The 24,464-nt window shown below is 27.6% G+C and overlaps 1 protein-coding gene across 2 annotated transcripts; it reads right to left on the reverse strand.

Annotated features, from left to right (window-relative positions):
- Positions 1–1,152: 1,152 nt before the first annotated feature.
- LOC129963997 (neural cell adhesion molecule L1-like) lies at positions 1,153–24,383 on the reverse strand. 2 transcript variants are annotated; one of them, XM_056078644.1, is made up of 6 exons: positions 24,269–24,383; positions 14,513–14,791; positions 11,236–11,420; positions 7,171–7,300; positions 6,583–6,717; positions 1,153–4,626 (listed from the first exon to the last, which is right to left on the reverse strand). In XM_056078644.1, exons 1-6 carry the CDS (start codon positions 24,357–24,359, stop codon positions 4,469–4,471), a joined length of 978 nt encoding a protein of 325 aa, XP_055934619.1. In that variant the 5' UTR covers positions 24,360–24,383; the 3' UTR covers positions 1,153–4,468. The 2 variants fall into 2 exon arrangements, with proteins under 2 accessions (XP_055934619.1, XP_055934618.1); XM_056078643.1 differs by having other exon boundaries at positions 6,583–6,720.
- Positions 24,384–24,464: the final 81 nt, after the last annotated feature.

Below are 24,464 nucleotides of genomic sequence, written 5' to 3' on the forward strand. Positions count from 1 at the left end.
CCAAAAATGCTTCGAAAATTGCCCTCCAGTAGCGAATCTAAACATGCCTCCTTGTAGTGCACCTTGGATCATGCAGGTATAACACAGTGTCTTTTTTAATTCAAATTCCAGAGATTTTATTCATTTTCGCGCTTTACTGCAATACTCGGTTAGTCGCATATTTCAGAGCTCTAGCGGCGCAGTGTTCCAGGTGATGGAACACATCCAAAATCAAAACGATAAGTGCAATCTTCACGAAATTGATCCTGTGTATTCCTATAGGCCAAAATAAGTTATCTACAAATTTGTTTGTTTGAGTTTAAAATTTAAAATAATATGCCAACGAGAACGCTGGTCGAATTTGTATCTGTACCAAAGAGGTTTCATTGTAATACAAGCAGTTAAGCCTCAAACATATATTTCATGTGTATTTTTTTGAGCAACTTTTCCCATGTTCGATTGCCTCTTTTGCACATCTAGTTTTATTCTTATTTTCCTCATTCTTCTAACAAATCTACGTATTCTTCTTTAACAAGCCTTAAAGAGTAAAATATATACTTATCAGGCATTATTAAAATAAATTCTACGATATCTAAAGCATTAAAAATTAAAGCATTTCGAATGTTTTATGATTCACAATTCTGCAACAGTCCCTATTTTGTATTGTCGCCTGAGATAAATCAATCCAGCAATTATATTCAGCGATGCTCTTTTTTGATGAGAGAAAGATGCAAGAAAATGGGTCGTTAAGTGTTATTTTAGAATTTGTTGACATCCTTAGACCCATCTATCCTTGGATTCCATCATCGAATTCCCCCTTTTCATTGATTTTCTTTCTTGATGTTTTTAGTATTCTTTTCTAAATACAAAAGGAAAACAAAGCTTTATGACAATGCATTCAATTTATCACATTCGAGATCTGGGGAAAGAGAAAAGGAAGAATGTTATCTTTGCAATTCTCAAGAGCACATTAACGAAAAATTTTTTTCTTCCTAAACTAAACACTATTCTAAAAAAGTTGCTGAAAAAAAGGATAATCTATCAATTGGAAAAAGTTAAAGAACTTCACTCTGAGCTCACAAATACAACATTCAAATTATAAAGTTCATCAAAATAATACATTGAATAATGTGAAATAAAAATACACTTATATATGTATAAAAAAAAGCCAATACTTTATTTTCACATTAAAACAACAATGCACATTGATCATGCATACAGGCATTAAAATATAAAAAAAATGAAAGACAATATCAAATTGAGAGCACCTTTATCTCAAATGTTCTGGCAACGCTTACAAACAGTTAATCTTCACATTGCAATACAATAGACAAATAACATGTAGCACAAAAACTTACAATGCCTCTCTTAATACTGCTACAACACAGAAAGAGGGTAAAAATCGTTTCCATAATTTGGAAATTGGCGACTATCACTACTTTCCAGATACACTAGACACTCAATGACAACCATATTATTTCACCCTAAAATATCTGGCTAAATTATAAGGCTGCATGTTACAATGTTAAAAAAAAACTGAATAAAAATAAAATGAAAACAATATAAAAAAAAAGAGAAAAATAATAAACATAATAAAACGAGATCAACCGTAATACATAGAATATGTTTTATAAAGAGTATTACACAATAGTCTGTTTTACCAAAAATATTTAAAATCAATTTTTCAAAAAATATATTTAAAACAAAATCGTTAACTTCCTAAGAAAATCATAAGAATTAAATGAATAAATAATTTTTTTAAAAAAATTATCTACTTATTTTCCTCACTGCAGTTATATTCAATACATCATCAAAGTGACAAAATTAAGAAAGATTGCAGTTAGTTTATTTTTTTACATAACATTTTAAATTAGTTTACATACTATAAAACATATTTTATGTTAAAAACAACATTGATGAAATAATACAATGATAAAAAATATAAGTTAAAAATGAAATGAAAATTTAACTCAAAATTCTTTGAATCAATTGTGATGTTTTACTTTACAGCATGCTTAAAAATTTACAGAAACATCCATAAAGTCATAATAAATAAAAATGGTACATTAAAAAAAAACACTTTTTAAAGTTAAAAATGCATGGGAGCAAAATCAGATCAAAAGTTAAGGCATATAATCTGAATACAAAACAAGATTTCATTAAATATTCAATGTTTATGAGTTAAAATTACAACTATCCTGTGAAATAAATTGTCTTTTCCAAAGATGACTGCACATTGAGTGACAAATATGAGACCACATCTGTAAATTAATGAGGACAAAGACATTTAGCACACATGAAGGTGAATTTGATGGCATGCATATTTCACACAACCATAATATGAGGTACATCACAAGGTTTAATGAAATAAAGAACAACAAGGACAAGATAGTTCCCATTTTGAACTTCCAAAAAGATTTTAAAATTTTCAAGCATCAACTGTTTTATTTTTCCCTAATAGAATAACATTTCTGATTCAAGAAAAACAGCAGATCCTTTTCATGTTATTTGGAAATTATGAATACTGAAAAATGGACACTCATCAACAGATATTTGAACTGTGTTTAGTTTCCATACATTTTATGAAATGCTTCCAACTAATGGTTGCATTCTTTAATTAATATTTGAAACAATGCATTTTAAATTATATAGAAAAGGATGACAAGTTATTAACAACTAAAAAAATTTTTATCACCGAATTTAAATATTCACAAAACTTACAAACTGACATTAATTATAATTGTCACAGGTTAGAAGCAGCAATTTTTCTAATTACTAGCTTTAAAAAATTGTCTTATTAGCCAGATAAAAATTTTCAGAATGAATGATTTTAAGATATTTATTATGAGACAATTAAAATGTAATAGTTTGGCTCACCGTTTTTTTCTTAAAGAAAACGAAATTTGGTACTTTCTGATTTCAAACACATTTTAATAACTTCTTTGACTTTTTATTGATGAACAAATGCTCTAAAGTTGTCATTACAGAAACATGTGGAATGTATAAAGCAAGACTATAACAATAATTTTCAAGGGAAGATGTTTTAGTCACTAGCAAGTTATAAAAAGCAAATCTTTCAAAACATCATATGCATACATTTATGAATACACACAAAGGAATGTAATAAAAAATGCATTATTACACAGTGTATAACATACTTTTTTCAATATACACATTCAGAAATCTAAAATCTCTGAATGTGTATATTGTATGTGAAGATTAAGGATATATATATAAAAAAAGGAGCAGAATCAAAACAGCAAATAAAAATCTAAGTTAAATGTAAATATCTATTAAAAATAAATATTGCTTTGGCTAGAGACTAACATAATAATATTTTGCATAATAATATTTATAAATTTCTGTAGCCAGACATTATAAAAAGGAATGATCTGTCTTTTGAAAAAATTAAAAGATATTCCCTTTAAAACCTACACAGCTCAACATTTTCTTCAAAAATGATCGAATAAGAAATTTTTAAAAGTTGCAGGAATACTGTTTCATTGATAATTTTTTTTGTATTTTATCACAGTATTTTATAATTTTTTTTGGCTTTATCTGATTGAATATAAGCTTCTAAAGACTTGTGAAATTCAATTATGAAGAAACATCAATAAATCACTAACTATCCAGAGTATACTTAAGCAGAATTTGTACAAATCGTTACATAAATAAATTTTTCATTTCAATGAATCTTTCCAATCAGAATCATAATGAAAATAAATTTTTAAACAGCTATTTTATCTTTTATATTTGATTAAGTGTCAAAATCTGCTCATAAATCTGAAAATACATATTTGATACAGCTAATTTATTATTAATTTTCCTGTTCATTTTAAACAAATAATATTTTTATGAAATGCTTTATCTCAGTGTTAAGAAATAAAGCTTTCCAATCCTTACACAAATCAAGTAATATTTAAATTGTGTATAATCTGAAAACGAAACGTTTCAATTAATGTGAATAAATATTTATAGCAATCATCACACTTCAGATAAATACAATAAAAATAAACTTACAGTCGCAAGTAAAGTTGAAAATAACATGCATGATTGTTTTAATTCATTTACACATTTGAATGAAAAATAAAATAGTATGGATTTTAAAGTGATTTAAAGCTCATATTTCTGGCACCTACATTTAAGGTGCATACATGTAAAAAAAAAAAAAGCAAGTGTTCATAAAATGTGTATAGTAAAATCAAACAAAACATTTTTAATAAATAGTAATAAAACACCCCATTAAAGTGACAAATAACAAATATAGTAAATAAAATGGCTTATACTAAAACATACACAGAAAAACAACAGTAACAAACATTTAAAAATTACACCTAACACCACATTGAAATAAAAAGAAATATCTATGATAAGCCAGCAAGCAATGAAAGTAGCCATGTACTAACATAAATGCTACATGAGTGAGCACAAGATATTAAAGGGATCCAAACCCCACAGAAGAATTGAAAGTTAAAAAAAAAAAAAACAATCAGACACGAGATGGAAGGACAACAGTATTGTTGTTTAATCCCACTGGCTTTTCAATATTGTCATTGAAATCTGCATGTTCTAAAAGATAATACTGTTCTAGGTCGATCTCAAAGCCAGGATTTGTGATTATGTGAGGCATGCCTTCTTCTGGAGCACCTGTCATGAAATTAGTTATATACATTAATGCACAGAAACATATGATTTACAGTATACACAAAGTATCAAAGAGACTGGTTCTGCAAAATAAAAGAATTAATACAAAAGTTTTGTCACCTTCTTTTTAAACCATGGAATATATAAAATATTCAAGAATATGGACTATTCAAAATATAACCATGGAATCAGTAAAACCTTTACTAAATTGGTTATAGTAATTAATAATTATCTAAATCCCCTTTTAAACTGCTCCCAAAGTGATGTTGAAGCTATTTGAATGAATATTGTCAAAGTTAGATTTTTAAAACTCTGTTTTGTTAATAACAATAATAATAATAAAAAAATCGCAGGATGCTAAATCAGGCAGTTTTGATCGATGCCTGATTATTTTTTAACCAAAAATCTACAAACTAAAAATGAGCTATGACTGAGTATATAGCAACAAAAACTAACTGCTTTCATTCCATTATTTTGGAGGAATGTAACAAATTCTATTTATTAGAAACAAATCACATTTGAATACTAACCAGTAATTGCTTATCTAGTTGGAACAAGTTTTTTTTTTTTTGCAAAAAAGAAAAAGCCCTCACAATTAATGAATGTAATAAGTATTGCTTGATAAATTATTTTTTCTTTAGCTTTCTATTTTGCACTTTACTGCAATTTTTAGGGTTATAACAAAAACATCTTGTTTCACCATCTGTAATGCTGATTTCAGGAACAGAATAATTAGAATGACATTTTTGCAATTGGTTAAAATGTCTGGAACAAATTTGAGACATCTATTTGTTTTGGACAACTCTTCATGCAGAATGTTTCAAATGATTGCTTTATTGACTCTTCTAAAATTCCTCCATTTTTCCTGGTGATATGCAGCAATTTCTTTAAATAAAATCATGCACTTATACAATAGACTCGGGTATCCTAGATTAACCAGCTAATTTAGCATGCTTATGTTTCATTGTAATGCTTGTATCAAAAAATTTGATTTCCTTAGATGAATTCTTTAAAACTTGTTTCTCTAATTGGTATATTTTTTGAAGCACTTTTGATAAGGTCTTGTGTTATAATAACAGTTACCTTCTATAATAATTTTTTTTTACTTATCTAATGATAGGCTATATCTTTCAAGATAATAAACAAATATGCAGACTTTTTAACAATATGTCAACAAACAAATGAAGTTTATCATATGCAAGATTACGCCAAAGGCACCATTGTAGGCTGAGATCTTACCCTTGTCTAAAAAAATACTTTAACACATTGTACATATTCCTTTATACAATAACAGTCAAAATATAAATAAAATCCTCCAAATTTAATTACTCTCCATAATCCATGTTCTTTTGGCTTTCTACTATATTGTTTGAGAAGAGAAAGATACTCCTTTTTTTATATGCAAAAAGTTACAACAGTACAGGATATAAATTTTTTAAATGATTAAATTAACATTAGACAAACTCATACACAAGATTTAAAATACATTATGTAAAAATTAACAAAATCCTTACTCTTTTCAATAGCTGTCTTTCTTATAAATATCCACACATTAATCAGTAAATTAGTTATGCAAAAGTTTTAAAAAGGATAAATGTTACTTTTTTTATTAAGTTACTTTTCAGTTAACGAGCCAAAATTTATATTAATTATGCAAAATGTAATAATCAGTTTTGAGATATCATAACATTACAGGTTTCTGTGTTCAGTGTATCTGGTATGCATTTATGAAACTGTTGAATTAATGGAAAAGGAATGGGAAAAATTAAACTAGCAATTTAAATGGAAGTCTAATCAATAAAATATTTTGTAATATATATTTAATATAATAAACTTTAACATTTCAATTCAGGAATTTTAATAAGATAAGAATTGAAGAAATAGAATAAATTGTATCCTAGTATTAGGTCAAAAATGAAAATTAAAAAAAATTTGTAGTTAAATGAAAATAATACAAACCATTTCGATCATCTTTAAACAACAGGGCAAAGCTTATCAGTGAAAGAGTAAGGACTGTAGCAGCTAACATACAGACTGCAAGCAGCCAAGCTGTTGATCCAAAATTTTCAGCATCAGCTAACATTTTCCCAAATACTTCTATAAAAATAAAGCATATATTATTATATAATTTGAGTTATTATAATTTTTTTTTTCACAAACAATCTTACATAGGACTCACTTTCATTTTATAGAAGGATAATTTAGCAGCTGTATCTAGTCAGACACAAAATTACTCAATTAAGTAAATATCATTAAGCCTATAGATCATTATTTCTGTAAATTAGAACAGAAATTATGGACTATACACTTACATAAGATTACTTTTATTAGGGAGGGGGGGGGGATCATGCATTATAAGATCTAAATTTAAAAAAAGCTGAGCAGTTTCCAAACTCTTCACTAATACAAAACGTGAAATTCATTTCAATAAATATATTACAAATGCTGAATGAAATTTATTTAATATGTATCATATTAAAAATCACAAAGTGTATATCTTTAACATTTTCTAAAACAATATGTACATAAATATTTAAAAGAAATTACCAGGAGGATCAACTGGTTTACATGTTGAAGCCCTAACAGTTACAGCTTCTCCTGGCCCAAGTTTATTAGTTGCCCATATTTTGAAGATGTAATCGGTGCCAGGTCTGAGTTGATATATGAAAAATTGCCTCTGAAAACAAAAATGAAAAAAAGTTGTTTGCATTAAAAGTACTTAAACCAGAAGTTAAAATATATTTTATAAAATGAAGTAACTTTTGTAATTGCGATAGTTTCACATATACTAGTCAATATTTCTAAATGATAAAAAAAAATCATAAATAAATACAGACACCAGACACAAAGTTTAATTTTTCTGCATAGGCCTACATAAAATAAACAGAGAGGTCTAATGAACTCAAATTAATATAATGCAGATATTTTTAAAAAATTATTCCGATCTTACAGACAATAATAAAAGCCAGTTTGCTATTTCTACTGTATATCCAATCATGTTATGAAGGACTGTTTTATCCAGAAGTGAACTGAGGTGAAAAGAAAGAATTAAATATTCTTCCTTTGTTAAGGAAAGATAAGGACTTTAGCTTTAACTTCTGAAGTGGACAAAACATCAATTAAGCATAGTTAGATTTTGAACAGTGGTGTATCTACACATACGTTGAAGGACAAAATCTGGTTCAAGAACTTTGTTTCATCAGATGGTGAAGTTTTTAGCAGGTAAAGAACCTAAATAAAAATCTTATGATATAAGTACTATTAATTTTAAAAATGTATGCAAAGAAAATTGTGTTATATACCAGATTTAAGATATAATTTCACTTCTTTAACAATGCTAATAATGGTAGGATTTCAATACATTTCTAAGGCTTATTCTATGCTAATAATTTGATAAATATGGAAATGCATTTAACAAAAATAATCGAGCAGAATAAATCTGAAGCCTTTAATTGTATATATATTTTTTGTGACTTGGAAGAAAATTCAAATGATTCATATACATTCTGGCATAAAACACTGATCATTTAAATCAACAATATATGATGCAGATGAATGAAATTACAGATTTTAGATAATTTTAATTTTGATCATGATTTATATAACACAGGTAAAATTACAAGATAATATCGCCCTCATACTCAAAATAATCAGAGTAATCAAGTATCAAAATTAATTCATGCTGATCTTTGTGGTTCTCTATATGTAGAATCATAGAGAAGTTCAAAACTTTTCTAAATAACAATTGATACTATATGGGAATGTATTTTATTTTCTTCTTGAGGAGTAAATATGAAAATTATAATGCATTACAAAGAATTGTGTGCTAAATGTATTTAATATTAAGGAATGGTAATGGACTTAGACTTTATAATATTGAAGAAAAATACATAACTGAAGAAATAGTTGCTAGGTTTAATTCTTATGAGGATGTTAATGATAAATTTGCACACCTGTGATTTTAACAGTAATACATTCATTTTCAATAACAATAATAAAAAAGGTGTGAAAAAGTAAACAAGAAACATGTTCTAGAAATAAACAAGACATTAAGTCATATGCCAGAAGATTTGAGTGTTTAAAAGAAACAAAAAATACAAATATTGTTGCCTAAGGATTATTTTAAAGTTCAAACAAACCTAAATTGGTACGAACTGCAAAAATGCAATGAAGAATGAAATAAAATGCTTAAAATATATTAAATTTGAAAATTAGTTTATAAGCCCCATTACTCATGAAAAATTATACTTTTACTCTTATAAAATTGGATTGCTGTAATTTATATACTTTTATCATATGCAAGGGGTTAGAAAGGGCAATTGGATGCAAGCATTGGTGAACAATAATGGTCTATGCAAATTCAGCATTACTGATATCATTTCACTCGCTTGAATTTATTTCTCTTCTTGGTGAAACAATACTTTAGTTGCAATTCAGTGTAAGTTGACTGAAACAATATTTGTGTTTATGGACTCAATTCCTTTTTACATCTCCAAATTCTTTAAAAGGCTAGAAATATATAAAATACTCTTTTATACTTATAAATTAAATACATAAAATGAATTTCATCAAATTAGACATCATGAAGAAAAAAAATATTACAAAAAATTACTATAATATGTAATATTATTTGCACAAACTAAAACTTCTCACATCATACAATTTGATTCACTTTATAATAAAAGTATTTGAACATTTTATGCTTTATTTGACATAAGATGCTACAGATATGTGAATTGCTAATATGAAGGGAAGAGGGCTACAATATTTTGATGCAGTGACAGCTGCTACTGTATGCATATGATTATCCATTAGTTTTTATGATAAATTTTCAAAAATTGCATGCTGTTATTGTAAAAGAAAACTGGTAAGCATTATTTCTTATACAAAGTATTTTGCTTTTTCTTGAATGTGACATTCCAATTCATTATTTTACAGATATCGAGGAAATGGACTCAATTCAGATATCTGCAGAATAATAAAGTATAAAGTATTTTAAAACTTTTTATTATTGTAATTCAAGTTATATAATACTGAAAGTCTTATGTTTGCCAAATAATATTAAATAAATAGTAAAATATTTTTTATTTATTTATAGTGCCTTATTTATTGAAATTTATTTTATGTTTAATTTAAAAATAAACTCAAAAATTAAAATTTTAAAATGTGGTGGAGTGATTAACACATTCCTAATTTTTAATAGAATTCAATATAACTATTTGAAATTCAAGTTTATTGAATATCAATTTGTGGAAAACTCTAGTAATTATCTTGACTTCCAAAAAAAACTAAAATTGAGTTCATTTAAATGCAATATCTTTCTAAACTTTTAAGGTATTAATTATACAATTGGAATTTTTGAATACTTTTCTTTTTTATATATTCAATATATTTGGATTTTTTTAAATTTTGAAAACAGATATTGCTACATTTCACACGTGTACAGTTCAAAATTTATTCACTGAAAATACTCATATTTCTCCAGTTATTTATAAAACTTTATTTAAAATTTAATATAATGCTTCAATAATATTTTACAATTTATTTTATTTAATCCAGTTGAAAAATCTGCATTTCATAAGCAAAAAACTTGTAAAAAATTCATTTTTTAAAAACTATTATATTTTTCTAAATATACTTGCTTTTTTATTAAATTATATATCAATATTGCCCAAATCAAATAAAAAAATTCTGAAGAATTTTATATTATTATCTGTTTCTTGAGAAATGGGAGTGCACATTTCTTCTTCATCGATTTTTGTTTACGCCCTAAACATCTTCATGACAGAATCTTCAAGGTAAAATATGAATTTAAGTACACTTATTACATGGACAAAGATGACTTAATTAACTTGGAGAAATTTGCAGAAATGCACAAATCCAAAAAATGTCTAGACACTTTTTATTATGATGACATAAGAATACTTTACACCTGGATGCATAAGAAAATATACTCATAAACAGAAATAAAGCTGGTTCCATTACTCAAAGGAATCATTAATGTCATTGGACATGTGAGCTAATCCTCACTGATTTTTTAATTCAATATCTAGAACTTGAATGGGAAATTACTTTATTATTTTAGAATTTTTCTCTTCTTGTTTTATTAAACCTAAAAGAAATGGGAAGTGGACAGCCAAAACTGCATTCTATACAAATTATAAGAAAACTGCTTCATTATCAGATTTTATTTTAAATTGAAAGCAATTATTATAGCAAGTAAATATAAAAACTACAGCAATAAAACAGTGACAGAAAATTTGCATATATCAAATTCTTAGCTAAATTTTACCCAGAATTAAAAAAAAAAAAAAAAAACTTTTAATACAGTTTAAAAAGAATGGGAGATGGGTTACTATTTTGCACTTATGGATAAATTTTCTTCTAATTAAAGGTCATACCCAAATACTATAGGTTATAAGAAATTTGTTAAACATTGTTTGCTTATTCATCAAGGAAATAAAATGAAAAAATAAATTTGGCACAACATTTAAAGACAATTTTTTTTCTTCAAACAGTAAAAAACTAAAAAAATGTTTAAATATTTATATCGTTCAAAAACTTTCCGTTACTGCATAAAGTTAAATATATTTTTAGCAATAATGCTCTTACCACAGCAGGACTGACATGCACAGGCTGAGGCATATGCCAAGATTCAGAAGCATTAGCTTTAGTAGGTCTATAGAGTAAAGTGAAATTGGTAATGGGATAACCTCCATCATTATCAACATGCCATCGAACTGTTGCTACAACAGTTGAGGGGTGTACAGTCACATTTTTCAATTTACCAGGAGGAGCTGAAAAAAAAATTAAGATTTATTAATGTGAACTAAAATGCTAACTTAATTATTCAGTTGATATTTGTATGAATAGCAGAACATCATCAACAAGGATTTTTAAAAAAGGAAACTATTTTGCATAACATCAATTATATATCATAACATTTGGATGTCTTTTTCAAATATATATCAAATTTAGACCCTAAGATTGAATGTTCTTTTTTTTAGGGATTTTAAAGATAACACTGGTCATTTCACAAGGAACTCAGATAGGTAAAATTTTTTGAGAATCCATGCATATATGAGTTTTATTCTGCTGTACCAGCATTCAGTAATACAATTCAGTAAACCAAAACTAACTTCAAATTACTAAAAAATGCTGGATCATCAGATTCTTTTCGCTCGTAAAATAAGATAGGATCTTTTAACACAAGTGAACACGTTTTAAAATAAGTAAATAATATCTTAATAAATTCAAAGATACTTTTACTCTTTCAAAAGAAAAACTCGTATTAGTATAACAAACACTTTCTAATAACATTATTTACAAAAAAAAAAAAAAAAAAAAGTAGTAGTTGTAGGTCCCCCTCCCCCCTCTTTTAGGACAAGAAACTCTGGAGTTGAGTTGTATACAATTTACCTCGCCACATTTTGAGTTTGAAAATTCAAAACTAAATTAAGAAATCAAAGAACAAGTCTCTTGACAGTCTTAATCTCTCGTCCCAATCTGGTTTTCTGGTTCAGTACAGGTTGGTTATCGATTTTCGATTTCACAGGATCAGCAGTCTTTTTTCTTAGATTTTTTTTTTTTTTTTTTTTTCCGTAGATTGAGAAAGTTTTCTTGTACTTTTTAATGCTCGATGTTGAAAAGGTTCCGAAGAAACAGCATTTATCTCAAGTGAATACAGACGTTGCACAGGACGTAATTCTTCACCATTAGCTGTTTTTACTTTCACTAGATGTGTAACACCAGCTTTACCTGGAAAAATCACAGTGATTCTTCCTAAAGGCCAGTAGTATCTTTTTAGATTTTTATTTTCCATGAAAACTATTTCTCCCACCTTAATACCACCAGCCTTTCTAATTTTATTTGTATTTTGTCTCAAATGACCAAGATACTCCGGTCTGAAACGTTTACGGAGATCTTCACGAAGTCTCAACCGATACATGGGGTTTCTTTTGAAGACTGGAAGATTCCAAATGATCAAGATCAGGTACACCACATTCCATTATATGTGTTGTTAAACTTATCATATGAACAGAAAAAGTGATATTAGATATATTAGTGATTATTAGTTTGGTACAAATATCTGTCACTATTGTACTGAATGATGAAATTATGAATTTAATGTTGCTTGAAACAGAAACAAAATCAGATGACTTGGATGCTGAAACTTTTGCTGCAGATGAATATAACAAGAAATTTAAACAAATCCACGTTATTTTTAAAAACAAACTGTGAAGAAAGTGATGACTCTAGTTCTGTTCAGAGTATTTCCAAAAGAAAATTTTTGTTACTGGAATTAAAAAAGTTTAGTGGTGAAATTAAAGACAGGTTGCCATTTTGGGGTCAGTTTAGTAAAATTAATAGTGACCCAAATATTGCTGATAAACTTCAATATTTGATAAGCTGCATTGCCTTCTACTAGAGCTAGAGAGTTAGTTGAAAGTTTTCCACCTTCAAAGGAAAATTGTAACAAAGTAGTAGACTCGTTAAAATCACAAGTTGGACGAGATGACTTACTTGTTGAATTCGGGAACTTTTGAAATTAACAATTTCTATGAACTCTAGGGATCAGAGAGTAAAACTTCCTACTTTATACAATCGGATTGAGACACAGCTTAGAGGTTTAAAAAGTTTAGGAGTAACAATTGAAAAATATGCTGCTATGCTCTTTCCTTTTGTTGAATCTTGTTTATCCAAGGAAGTTCTCAGAGCTTGGCAAAGGAATAATAGTTACAGTGATTAAAAAATCTTGACTTGAAAATTTAATGCAGTTTTTGAAAAACAAAGTAGAAGGAGAAGAACGAATCAATCAGCCATGAAAGGGTTTTCTGTTAAAGATAGTCCTAAGATTTACTGATGGTAAAAACCCATGCACACTGTTGTCGGGCTTTTTGCTGGAAGTCAAAGTTCTACTAACTTTGCTTTTTGCAACGAAAAGAATCATGAAAGTAAAAATTGCAAACTGGCTCTAAATTTAGATTTACAGGAAAAAATAACTAAATAACTTAAAAATAACTAACTAAGAAGAAATGCTGTTATTAGTATTTCAAGACTGGACACATGGTAAGGAAGTGTACAAGTAAAATTAAATGTTCCCAGAGTCAAAGAAAACATTATAATGCTATGTGTCCTGAAATGAAGCAGCTTGAATCCACTGGTTCCGGTAAAATAGTCGACAAAGCTATAGAAAATTCAAAGGAAAAATTCAACAGCTTGGCGAATCCAATTTGTTCAGCTGATGTTCTTCTTTAGTAGTATATCTTTAAGTTAATGATAGCAATTTTCCTGTGAGAGTGTTAATTGACACAGGCAGCCAAAAATCATACATAACTAAAGAAACTGTTTCTAAAGAGAGTTATAAACCAACGGGAACGGATTAAACACAAAAATGTGTTTAATCCGTTCATGTCCAAAATTTCAATCACAAAACAAAGTTAAAAAGCAATAAAAAAGAATGTGATCAAAAGGGATGGGGTACAAAAGGGATATATAAAGATCAATATAAATAATTTTTTAAAAATTGGGGTTTTTTTTGTAAATTTTAAGAATGACACATTTAAAAAAATGTATCTGCAATAAAAACACAATAAACAGTAGAACAAATAAAGAATGATAGATTTAAAAAGTATATTGCAATAATTTTCAGAATTAATATATGTTTTGATTTTGATGTATAGAAGTTCTACACTTTCTACACCTGTTCTTGCTTAACTGTTCATTTTTTTAAAAAAAAAAACTAATTAATTTATTTTCCAGAATCAATAAAAATGAAATATGGAATCACTGTAATGCATAATAAAAAAATTTAAAAAATAACCAATGAATTTATTTTTTCAAAATTTGAGTTATTTTAAATATAATTAGAATCAAAAACAATACTCACTTTTCACATAGAGTTCTATAGTATATTCTTTCAAGTCATAGAGATTATTAACTATACATGTATAGTTTCCAGTATCAGATGGCAGCAAATTATAAAATAAAAGAGCATTATGATCCACTTTTGGATGATCTTTGGTTGAATTTGCCAATAATAGTCGACCATTCTTCAACCATGAGATACGAGGTCGTTGTCTTCCACTAACATTACATGGCAAAATAAGTTGACTTCCAACATCAGCCTTTATCACAGATACAAATGGAGACAGTGCATTGATATAAGCTATCAATATAAAAAATATTTAACATTGCATCAAAACACATTCTTTATAACATAAACACCCTTAACCTAAAAAAAACACAATACATGTAAGATATAATGGTGTTTGCGTAGTAACATAATGTCATTGATAGATTTTTGGCTTAACTGTATCTTACTGGTAACAAAATTAATAAACTAACATGACATCTTTTTGGCCATTGCAATAAATATGAAATTGTAGGTAATTTTTTTAGGCAATCAATTGTTGATAGATAATTAATATACAAGTATCAATAAAATATATGTTTTATTTCTAAATTTTGACATGTTTAAAATAAAACAATAGAATACTGTTGTGTCTTATACTCAGAAATATCACAATGAGAAATTACTCAAATCACAAGATAAAAATTTATGAATACTTTTTAGGTCCGTGCTTTTTCAGCACTGAAAATACTATCCTCTTACTCACTAATTTTGTTCTTTTGCTTAGAGGAAAAAAATTCTGATTAAATATTAACACATTTAAACATTGTTTAGAGGTAGTAAAATTTCTAAAATATGCACAACTTTTTCTTCAAAAAGCCAAGTATGCTAAATTATTTTATAAATATATATTAAAAGTATATTTATCTGCACATATAGACTATTAAATGGTAATGCTAGACTGCCTATAAATACTTAAAAGCTCTTGTCAATTCTAGTTTAATGATTTTGTGGCAGGGTATGATATTTTGAATTATATAAAGATCAATTGTTTATTGTTAGTGCTTTAGAGTTATCATTTATACTAAAATGACTACAGAGGTAATAATATCTCAAAAATGTTTGAATCTTTTTGATAAGCCAGTTCCTGAATCAAAAGATAGGAAACTGTCTTTCATTGCATATGGCTCTTGGAATTAAAAAATATATATATTATAATCTTGAACTGAAGAGGATTATGAAAGAGGTATCAGCTGTTTTTTTTACAAAAGTAACAAAGTTTTGGGAGGGGGGGGGGGAGAGAGAGAAACAAAATTGTTGAAGAAAGTCAGTTAAAGTCAACTAAAGAAGTTAGTCAGCAAGGCATTTTTACAGAGAGAGAGAGAGAGAGAGAGAAAAAAAAAGGTTGAAATTCATTAATTCAGCAAGTTAAAAAATTAGCTTTTCTTCTAAATTGGGAGATCTGACAATGTTCATGCTGATATCTTAATCAATAAACCAGAATTGCCAGGACTTTTTAACAATGCGAAGAAAAAAAGGTAAATATGGATATTATTTTTCTTGAATGAGACACAAGATTTATGTCATCTATAGCCATGCATATTGGATATCAAAATATATTTATAGTCTAAAGATATGAATGCTGAAGTTTTCGTTTAAAATTACATCTGAAGAAGAGAAAGGATTAACTGATGCATGTATTTTCATTGTATATGCATACATGAAAAAATGAATCTTTAGGTTTTAAAAGCTCCATATAATGAATTTGTTGCTACCAAAGTCATTGAATCAATCATTGAATTGTGTCAGTATACCTACCAAAATATGAATAATGAGTGCCATAAAGAAACAAGCTTAAGATGCTAACTCTAAACAAATGAAAACTAATCTTCAATCATTTGAGAACAAAAACTTGGTGGATTTTATGACAACAAAGTCTATGTCATTGTTCAAAATGTTAAACCTCCCAGTAGGTTTTCTTTTAGTTGATCTAGCATTGTGGATTATTGTGTGAGAGGTAAGAGAATTCAAAAAGGCTACACCACTCGATTCTAAAGCATTTGGATTAATCTGAATGTCTGGAATGCCCTGACAGCATTGGAAGGAGCTATAGTTAAGTTCTAAGCCATGTATAGGCCTTCCTACAGGAGGTGGTCATCCCCACATCATTTCTGTATCCACTAAGGCAACAAGAATCAACCAGCATGTAAGAAGTTTCTCATCCCTATTTTTGTAATTCCCCCTGGGAGGTTGAGAAATAAGAGATTACAAACAAGTTAAATAAAATATCCAAGTTCTAAATGTAGTAAATGCTTGTACTGAACATGGAGTGGCACTTATTTGAGAATACAATGACCTGATAACTAATATGAAATGAGCTATAATTTTTGTTGGAAATTGTAGAGAATCATTGCCAAATGTACCTTGTCAGCAAGAAAACAACGTCAAAGGCCTTTTAAAAATTCTGATTTTTTTTCTAGTACAATGAAATATCTATGAAATGAACACTACAGTAAATGTATTTTCTAATGTCAGTGAATTCATATATGCTGCATAAATAGATGTATAATTCATATTTGTTGACAAAATGTCCTCATTATAACAAACTTTGGAATCCTTGAGCTATCTCTATATACCATCTTCATTTCAAATTTCATATTAAGAGTTTTTTTTTTTTTTTTTTTTTAATCAAAAGGAACAAATTAAAGCCAACAAAAATTAGAACTTTATTTTTTTAATGTAAATAAGCACCACCCTAATATTTTTATATGATAGTACTAGAATATCTTTATTTCAAGAAAAATTTGTTTTTGTTTTTGATAACCATTAAAAAAAGATAAGCACAAAATATTTTGTCTTCATCAGGCAATATATATTTCTTTCTACATATTACACTTGTTAATTTTTACATAGTTTAGCAGTTTTTTTTTACTATTACAATATTTCATTTTATTACAAGCATATAATATTGCCTACTGCCTGCTTCCAAATTAAAATAATGCTTAGAAAAAGGCTAAAACTTCTTTATTTACTTTAATTAAAATAAGAGATACAAAAAAGAACATTTTATATCTTACAAAACAAGGGGGAGGGGATAATATTGTTGGTAGATAGCTAGCCAGGAAACCACACACAGAGTATAATAATGAAAAAATTTAAATAAGTAATAATCAAAAGAGCATAAAGAAACATTTTATTTTTTTTATATTATCTCTCCGTTATAGAGATATAAGATTTTAAAGTTTGGTAACATTAAAAAAAAGAATTGGGAGTGAAAGAAGCAAGGAAAGAAAGCAACAATTTAATATTATTCAAAATAATAGCATATTGAAAGAAGGTTTATATCTACATACAAAAATTCTGTTTATTTATTATCTAGAATTTAGTAAGACAAAATTTATATATTAAGGGGAGGGGGATATATTACCTCTCATGCTCTTTAACTGTAAACTGCACAAAATTAAGGGCTCGGATGAAAAAAACAAAAACATTTTTGTTATATGATACAAATAGTGTAATAATTACTTAATAAAAAAGCATTATAAAGCAAGGTTACTTTTTTTTATTTATTCATTTTTGCTTATTTAGGCATTAATTTGTACAGAATTTTCAGTTATCAGTTCCAATGATGTAATCCTTAACAATAAGATATGACATTTTTATACGGCCTAATGTACATTTTTTTAGCTTTTGAGTGAACATATGTGAAAATGTTTCCAATATATCATTGAATGCATTAAGGAACAAATGTGACGCAACAAATTTTAATGCCCATAAAAATTCAGCTTTAAATTATTGTTTCTTACCTAAAAGGTTCAAAATGGGTTTATTTTTGGACGTTAAATTTGATGTTTTTGGATTTGACATGATTTCTAAGAGGAATACAGGAAAAGATGACAAGTTCAACATCAATGATGCTCTTTTGATCTGCCAGACAGTCTTGTATGTTTTTCCTCATTTAGCATGAGTAGTAAGTGTTGGGAATAAATCAAAATGTCAATTTTATTGGTATCATCGGCTGGATGTAAATTTTAGATCTCTATTAGCTCTTGTGCGACTGCATCAAATTTGATATCTGGTATGATATGCTAATAAGATGACTAATTAGTATGCATGATGAAAGTTGCAGTTTTTTTATTTATCACCACATATATATAAGATGGTTATGTTGGAGTTGAAGGTTGTTAGTATACAATGATGATGTGCATCTATGATATGTTTTTCTTTTCCTACTCTTATTATGTTCTGCTTACAAGATGCTAACCACATTTTCATAAATATTTAAGTTATCCTGTAATCGTTGTCATGTGGATCTCTTTCTTGATAGATAGATTGAATTTTTTAATATATGCTAATTTTATCTCAAAGGTAAATGTCTGTTTTTACATATTATTTAAGTTTATTATCTTTTTATAAAGCAAATAGTATGCAACAAATGGATTTTGTGAAACTCCTTGAACCGATTCAACAAAACCAGGATTGATTTTCTTTTATCCATCCAATTCATATTAAATACAAATTTTAAACAGCTTATTGTTTTAAAAATTATCTAATCTATTTTGAATAAGCTCACTGCTTCTCAAATAATAAACAAGCCATTTACTAAACTCAAGTATGGCAAATTAAACACCACTGCACTTCTTTCCAGAAATTGAATGTTCCCACCAGAGAAATGTATTCTATTTTTTCAGTCTCATGCATGCTCATTAGTTACAGTTCGGGAATGTCATGGAAAAAGAATAACTGTCTCAAAAATCAAAACTAGACTGATATATATAGGAAAAAAAGGGTAGAGAGTAGGAAAGAGGCGGGTTTCTCCATTATACAATTGTGAATGGTACTGCCTAATTTTTGGAAGCTATGGCTACTCTTATAATTTTGCAATTATTAGAGATTAGCATTTTTTAGATGGGAAAAAATAGCTAAAAATTCCTTGTGTTTTCTTAGTTTTTATGAACATTTTCAAATTTTTCTGATTTTTAATTTTTAAATTCTCGGTGATTTTTTTAGTTTTCCAGGTTTTCCCAGTGGTGTAGCAGCCTGGGAAAAGTCGCAAAACTTGTCGACTTTTGGCAACAAACGGAATGTTCTAAAAGTATTAATAATCATGCCAACATCTTGAATATTAACAAAGTTACAGCAACCATTCAAGAATATTCCATGCTTGGCTATGTAGAAAACCTTCAATGCTATATAAGACAAAGGAAATTGAAGCTTGAAGATTAGATCAGAGTTTAGTCTGTAAAGCAATAGTAACTTTCCTTCTTATAAGTTCTTTGGTTAAATTACTGGCATTATGCGACTTTATTGTCTGCATTTTCATTTTCAGATGGCAAAACATCCGATTCTCAATTTATGTTCGGTGTAAAGCATGTATTATAGTGAAATATTTTTTATATTATATCTGTTATTTGTGTGTTTTATAAAGAAATGAGCCACTATCAAGCTAATGAAATGGAAAGTAGAGAAATTTATCCAGAAGAACCACAGCTTTACAACACAATTAAACATAAGTTTTAAATATTTATTGGTGATAAAAGATGGTAGAATTTTAGATTGGTGATAGAATTTTAGTGTATTTTAAATATATTTTATTTAAACTGTTTTATTTAATTGATAATTATTTTTAATGAAATATACTCACAAGTATTTCTTAATAATGTAGGTAAATTAATATGAATAAATACAAAAAGCAGGCTAATATTAGATTTTATATGAAAAATAAAACAGATAGTCTTTGATGTTAAAATAAAATGGTCATGAATTATGGTATCAACTCTTCTTATTTGAAGAAATGTGCACTGTTAACAAAAATATTTAATTTTTAGCACTGAAAAAAGTTTAAAAAATGTTTTAAAAAGATGGATAGTAAATGTCAATAATATACATTACAAAATTATCCATGTCAGAAATTATATAATGATTAGCAGGTAAAAATAGTTATTTTCATTCATAAAAATATTAACAGTATATTTTAAATGGTATTATAATTATTTATTTTATTAAGTACATTTGTATTATTTTTAAAAATATTTTTATTAATGAGGTGTATTTTTTAACTACACTGTTTAGGACTAATTAATTCGACGATTGCTTCAGGAAGCATTGATTTTGAAGGGACGGAAGATCTTGTAATTGACGAATTTAATATGCAAAGTGATGAAGGCGAAGTTTTAGAATACAGCTAAGATAAAAAATCATCACCATCAAGCTATCATCCACATCCTAATAGAAAAAATTTGGAAAGTGTGATTATGGAAGAAGACAAGCAATGGGCAGTTATATGTTGGAAGTCTGGTAAAACTAAAAAGTTAAATTTATCTATAATACAAAAGTCTTTCAGGTTCGTGAATCCCTTTTCCAATTGTAAAATTAGGAGAAACAGCTATAAGCCTCAAGCACTAGCATGACAAAGCAGACAAAATACAAGCAGATTTCTCACTATGTTTATGAAAAGTTTTTCCAAGCTCATGAATAACATTACTCCTTCCATGACGAAGATTTATGCTTAGGTTTTAGAATGCAGTACTTTGCAAAAAGTTATGGGTTTTTTCACCTGGGTATAGACATTATGTTACAAAAAAAATCACGATTTTGCTGATAGAATTACAATACAGAATACAGTTGAACAAGAAAAAGTAATCGCTGAAGTATATCCAGGTGCAAATAATCCAGCCATTTGGTACAATTCAAAATGGTTTCCAGAAGGAGATACATAGTGACAGATAGCATTGAGATACATAGTATAAAGAAAGTTGAAGTTGCTGATCAATCAAAATGCAGTATGACTCACAGTTATACTATTCAAACAGTAATTAGTGTTGATGTTTTATTCTCATCGTACTTCACAACCCAAATGATGTAGTGGAACCGTGTGTAAAAGAAACTATGTTCACGCCTGATAAAGCCACAAAATCTAATGAGTTGCAAATTCTTATTTTCATTAGTTTAAAAGCTTGAGTAAATGTTGACTTTCATTATATTTGTTTTTTATAGGAAAAGTTAATAAAGACATTGCTGTAAAATGTTTATTTCTGCTCTGCTGGTAACATGTCTCATCTTGTAATGGATGCTCTAATGCAATATAGTGACAACATCAATGTAAGTGAACGGTTCTAGAAGCTGTGGCATTTTAATTAAAGAAAATTCCAACAGGTGCTACTGCCAAAGTACAACTTTTGAATGTTGGATTCTTCTGATCCTGGAAGCAGTTTGCTCGACATATATCTGACAGGGCAATACTGGAAGGAATCTATTTTTCAACCCAATAATATCATTAAACTTCAATCACTTGTTTTTCACTTACTGAACTCAATATCGTTAAATTCAATCACTTGTTTTTCACTTACTGAACTCAATATCGTTAAATTCAATCACATTTCCAGTTTAGTGTACCACAAGTTTAATGTAGTTATATTAATGTCCTGTTTCTAAAGTAACATTATGGCTTTTTTGGGACTGACCTCGCAATTTTGAACTGCAGTCAGATAACGAAGATGGCACCTGAGCTAGCACCTCCCTCCAAACTTCCACACCCTATCAGTGGGAGGATGTCTGGCCCTGATGGATTTAACGTGAGCTAGACCTGCTTAACAGCAACAACCACTGAGATACAACCGTTCTTCAGTGGAATTAGGCCTCGAACCTGAAACCCCCTGGTTCTGAAGCCGAGACCTTACCACTTGGCCACTTCCATTTCAAGCATATTTGTAATTTTGTTTTTAACAGAAGATTGAACATTGTAATTGCTGAACTTGATTTAAATTCATGAAATTTTCTTAGTGTCACAATTTTCTATGCTTCAATCATTGTTTTTTGTTCAGTACCATAATTGTCTGTAGCATATTTTGTTTGGCAGGCTTCTTTCATTGTTATATTACTATATCTATGATCTGTATTTTATATTAAACTGATTATTGAAATATCTGAACTAGAATCACTTTTTTTCTTTATTTATAAAGCCTCATGTAAATAAATAAATTAAAAAAACTTTAAGATCCTATATCATGATAATGGGGAGACGAGAGAAATTATTTAAGCATCAAGAAACACGTTTCACTATAGTCTTTCGATTGCTACTTGTTTAGATTTTTTCAATATTACACTGTATGGTTGAAGAAAAAAAATGAAAACAATCCCTTTCAAAATACAGAAAATTTCTAATAATTTTGGTAATTGGTGTGGTAATCAAAATGGGGTCAAGGATTCATTATGAAGTGTTTGCATTAAAATGATGATTGTAGCAAGAAACACATATCACATATTTCAAATTAATGGTATAGTTTTAAAGAACTCTGTTAATTTTACAGATGCAATGAATATTTGAAATCTTTTCCTCTTTTATTGGGGGGGTAGGGGGGGTTTGTAGCAATGTTTCACTTAAAGGAGGAAAGAAAAGGCTCATGCAAGCCATAGAATGTTAAATCTTCATCAAAAATCTTATTTTTAATTTGTAGAGCATTTTGGTTATAAACAAAGTGCACCTACTCTTAATATGAGTAACAAAGTGCAAATAACAGACTTTTATTTTTATTTGCTTTATCTCAGCAAAGTTACTTTCTTTAATGGTACATTCAAGTTCATCCATTTCATAGCTTCATAGTACTTTAAAGTGAATATCATTATTTTGAAAGGAATAATAGCACATTGTAGTAAAATTTTGAATTATTTTCTTACGAATTCATCTTTATAAAAATATAATATTTTCATGAGCAATACTCCTTAAAAAAATATATCTTGCTGCTCTTTCAGTTTTAAATATTCAGTTAATTTAATATAATAATGCATATACAGTCTGTGAAAAAAAATCTTTGAAAAATGATGCAAATTTTGAATACAGTTCTCTATAGTCTGAAATAACTTGTTTGGAACAAAGAGTGAGAAGGTATGTAAAAATTTAGCATTGTTAAAAAAATTATTTTTTTAAAAAAAGGATATATTTAAATAGAAATATATTCTTTCAACTTAAAAAAATAATAAATTTAATATTTATATTAAGATTTTAAAGATCTATATCATGTTGCTGTTTCCTGAACATCTGAATGTCTTAAAAAAATTTTTATTAAATAACTAAACAAAATTTCAATGCTTGCATGTGCGTTCATGGCAGATGGCTAACTAGTAAATTGAATCAATGGTTCTTTATAGTCATCAGATGCGTTCTTTGAAAAAATATATTAAGACAATATAAGCATATTTTTTAATATTAAATTCTGGAGATAAAATATGCTGTATCTTATTTTATAACTGATATGATTTTTTTTTTTTAATTTGTCAAAAAAAAAAAGAATAAAAACTTTCTATTTAATTCAAAAGGGAAATAAATTTGAAACTGAACTAAAATCAAACAGTCCTCCAGAACCTATTATTTATAAAAATATTCTTTTAGGTACTACTATTCTTTTCCAGTTAAACGTATTTAAACAGAAAAGAAATATTGACATCTGAAGCTTAGTACAATAAATATATATTTTTTAATCTTTCATTATCATCGTTTTCGGGTTTGTTACAAACAAAAGTGAATTATATAGATTACATTTAAAAAACAACGACATTAAAATGTGAAAAATCTATAATTGTACTACTGGAATAAATCCCTTTTTCAAAGTCAAAATTTTTGCAAACGATAAAAGTGTTTAAGTAAACTTATTACTCATCATTTTCACCGAAAAAAATAAATGTACTGCTATGCATTAAATGCAGCTAAGAATGCTTTATGGTGATTACAAATAAGATATATCTTAAACAAAATTAATAGAAAAAATCAATAATTTAAAATCGAATAAAACTCACCATGAGAATTGTCAATATTTTTCAATAAACTGAAATAAATGAATAATAAAGAGGTAAATGAACGAAAACGAAAATATTCTGACAAAGCCATTGCTCTGAAGCGACAAAACCTCGTATAAACATAGAGGTAATTGCCATTCATAAATACAGAAATGTTGAAACAGCATCAAAAAAAGAATAAGGATATTTTTTCTCT

Source organism: Argiope bruennichi, chromosome 3, assembly GCF_947563725.1.
Source record: "Argiope bruennichi chromosome 3, qqArgBrue1.1, whole genome shotgun sequence".
Classification (NCBI taxonomy): domain Eukaryota; kingdom Metazoa; phylum Arthropoda; class Arachnida; order Araneae; family Araneidae; genus Argiope; species Argiope bruennichi.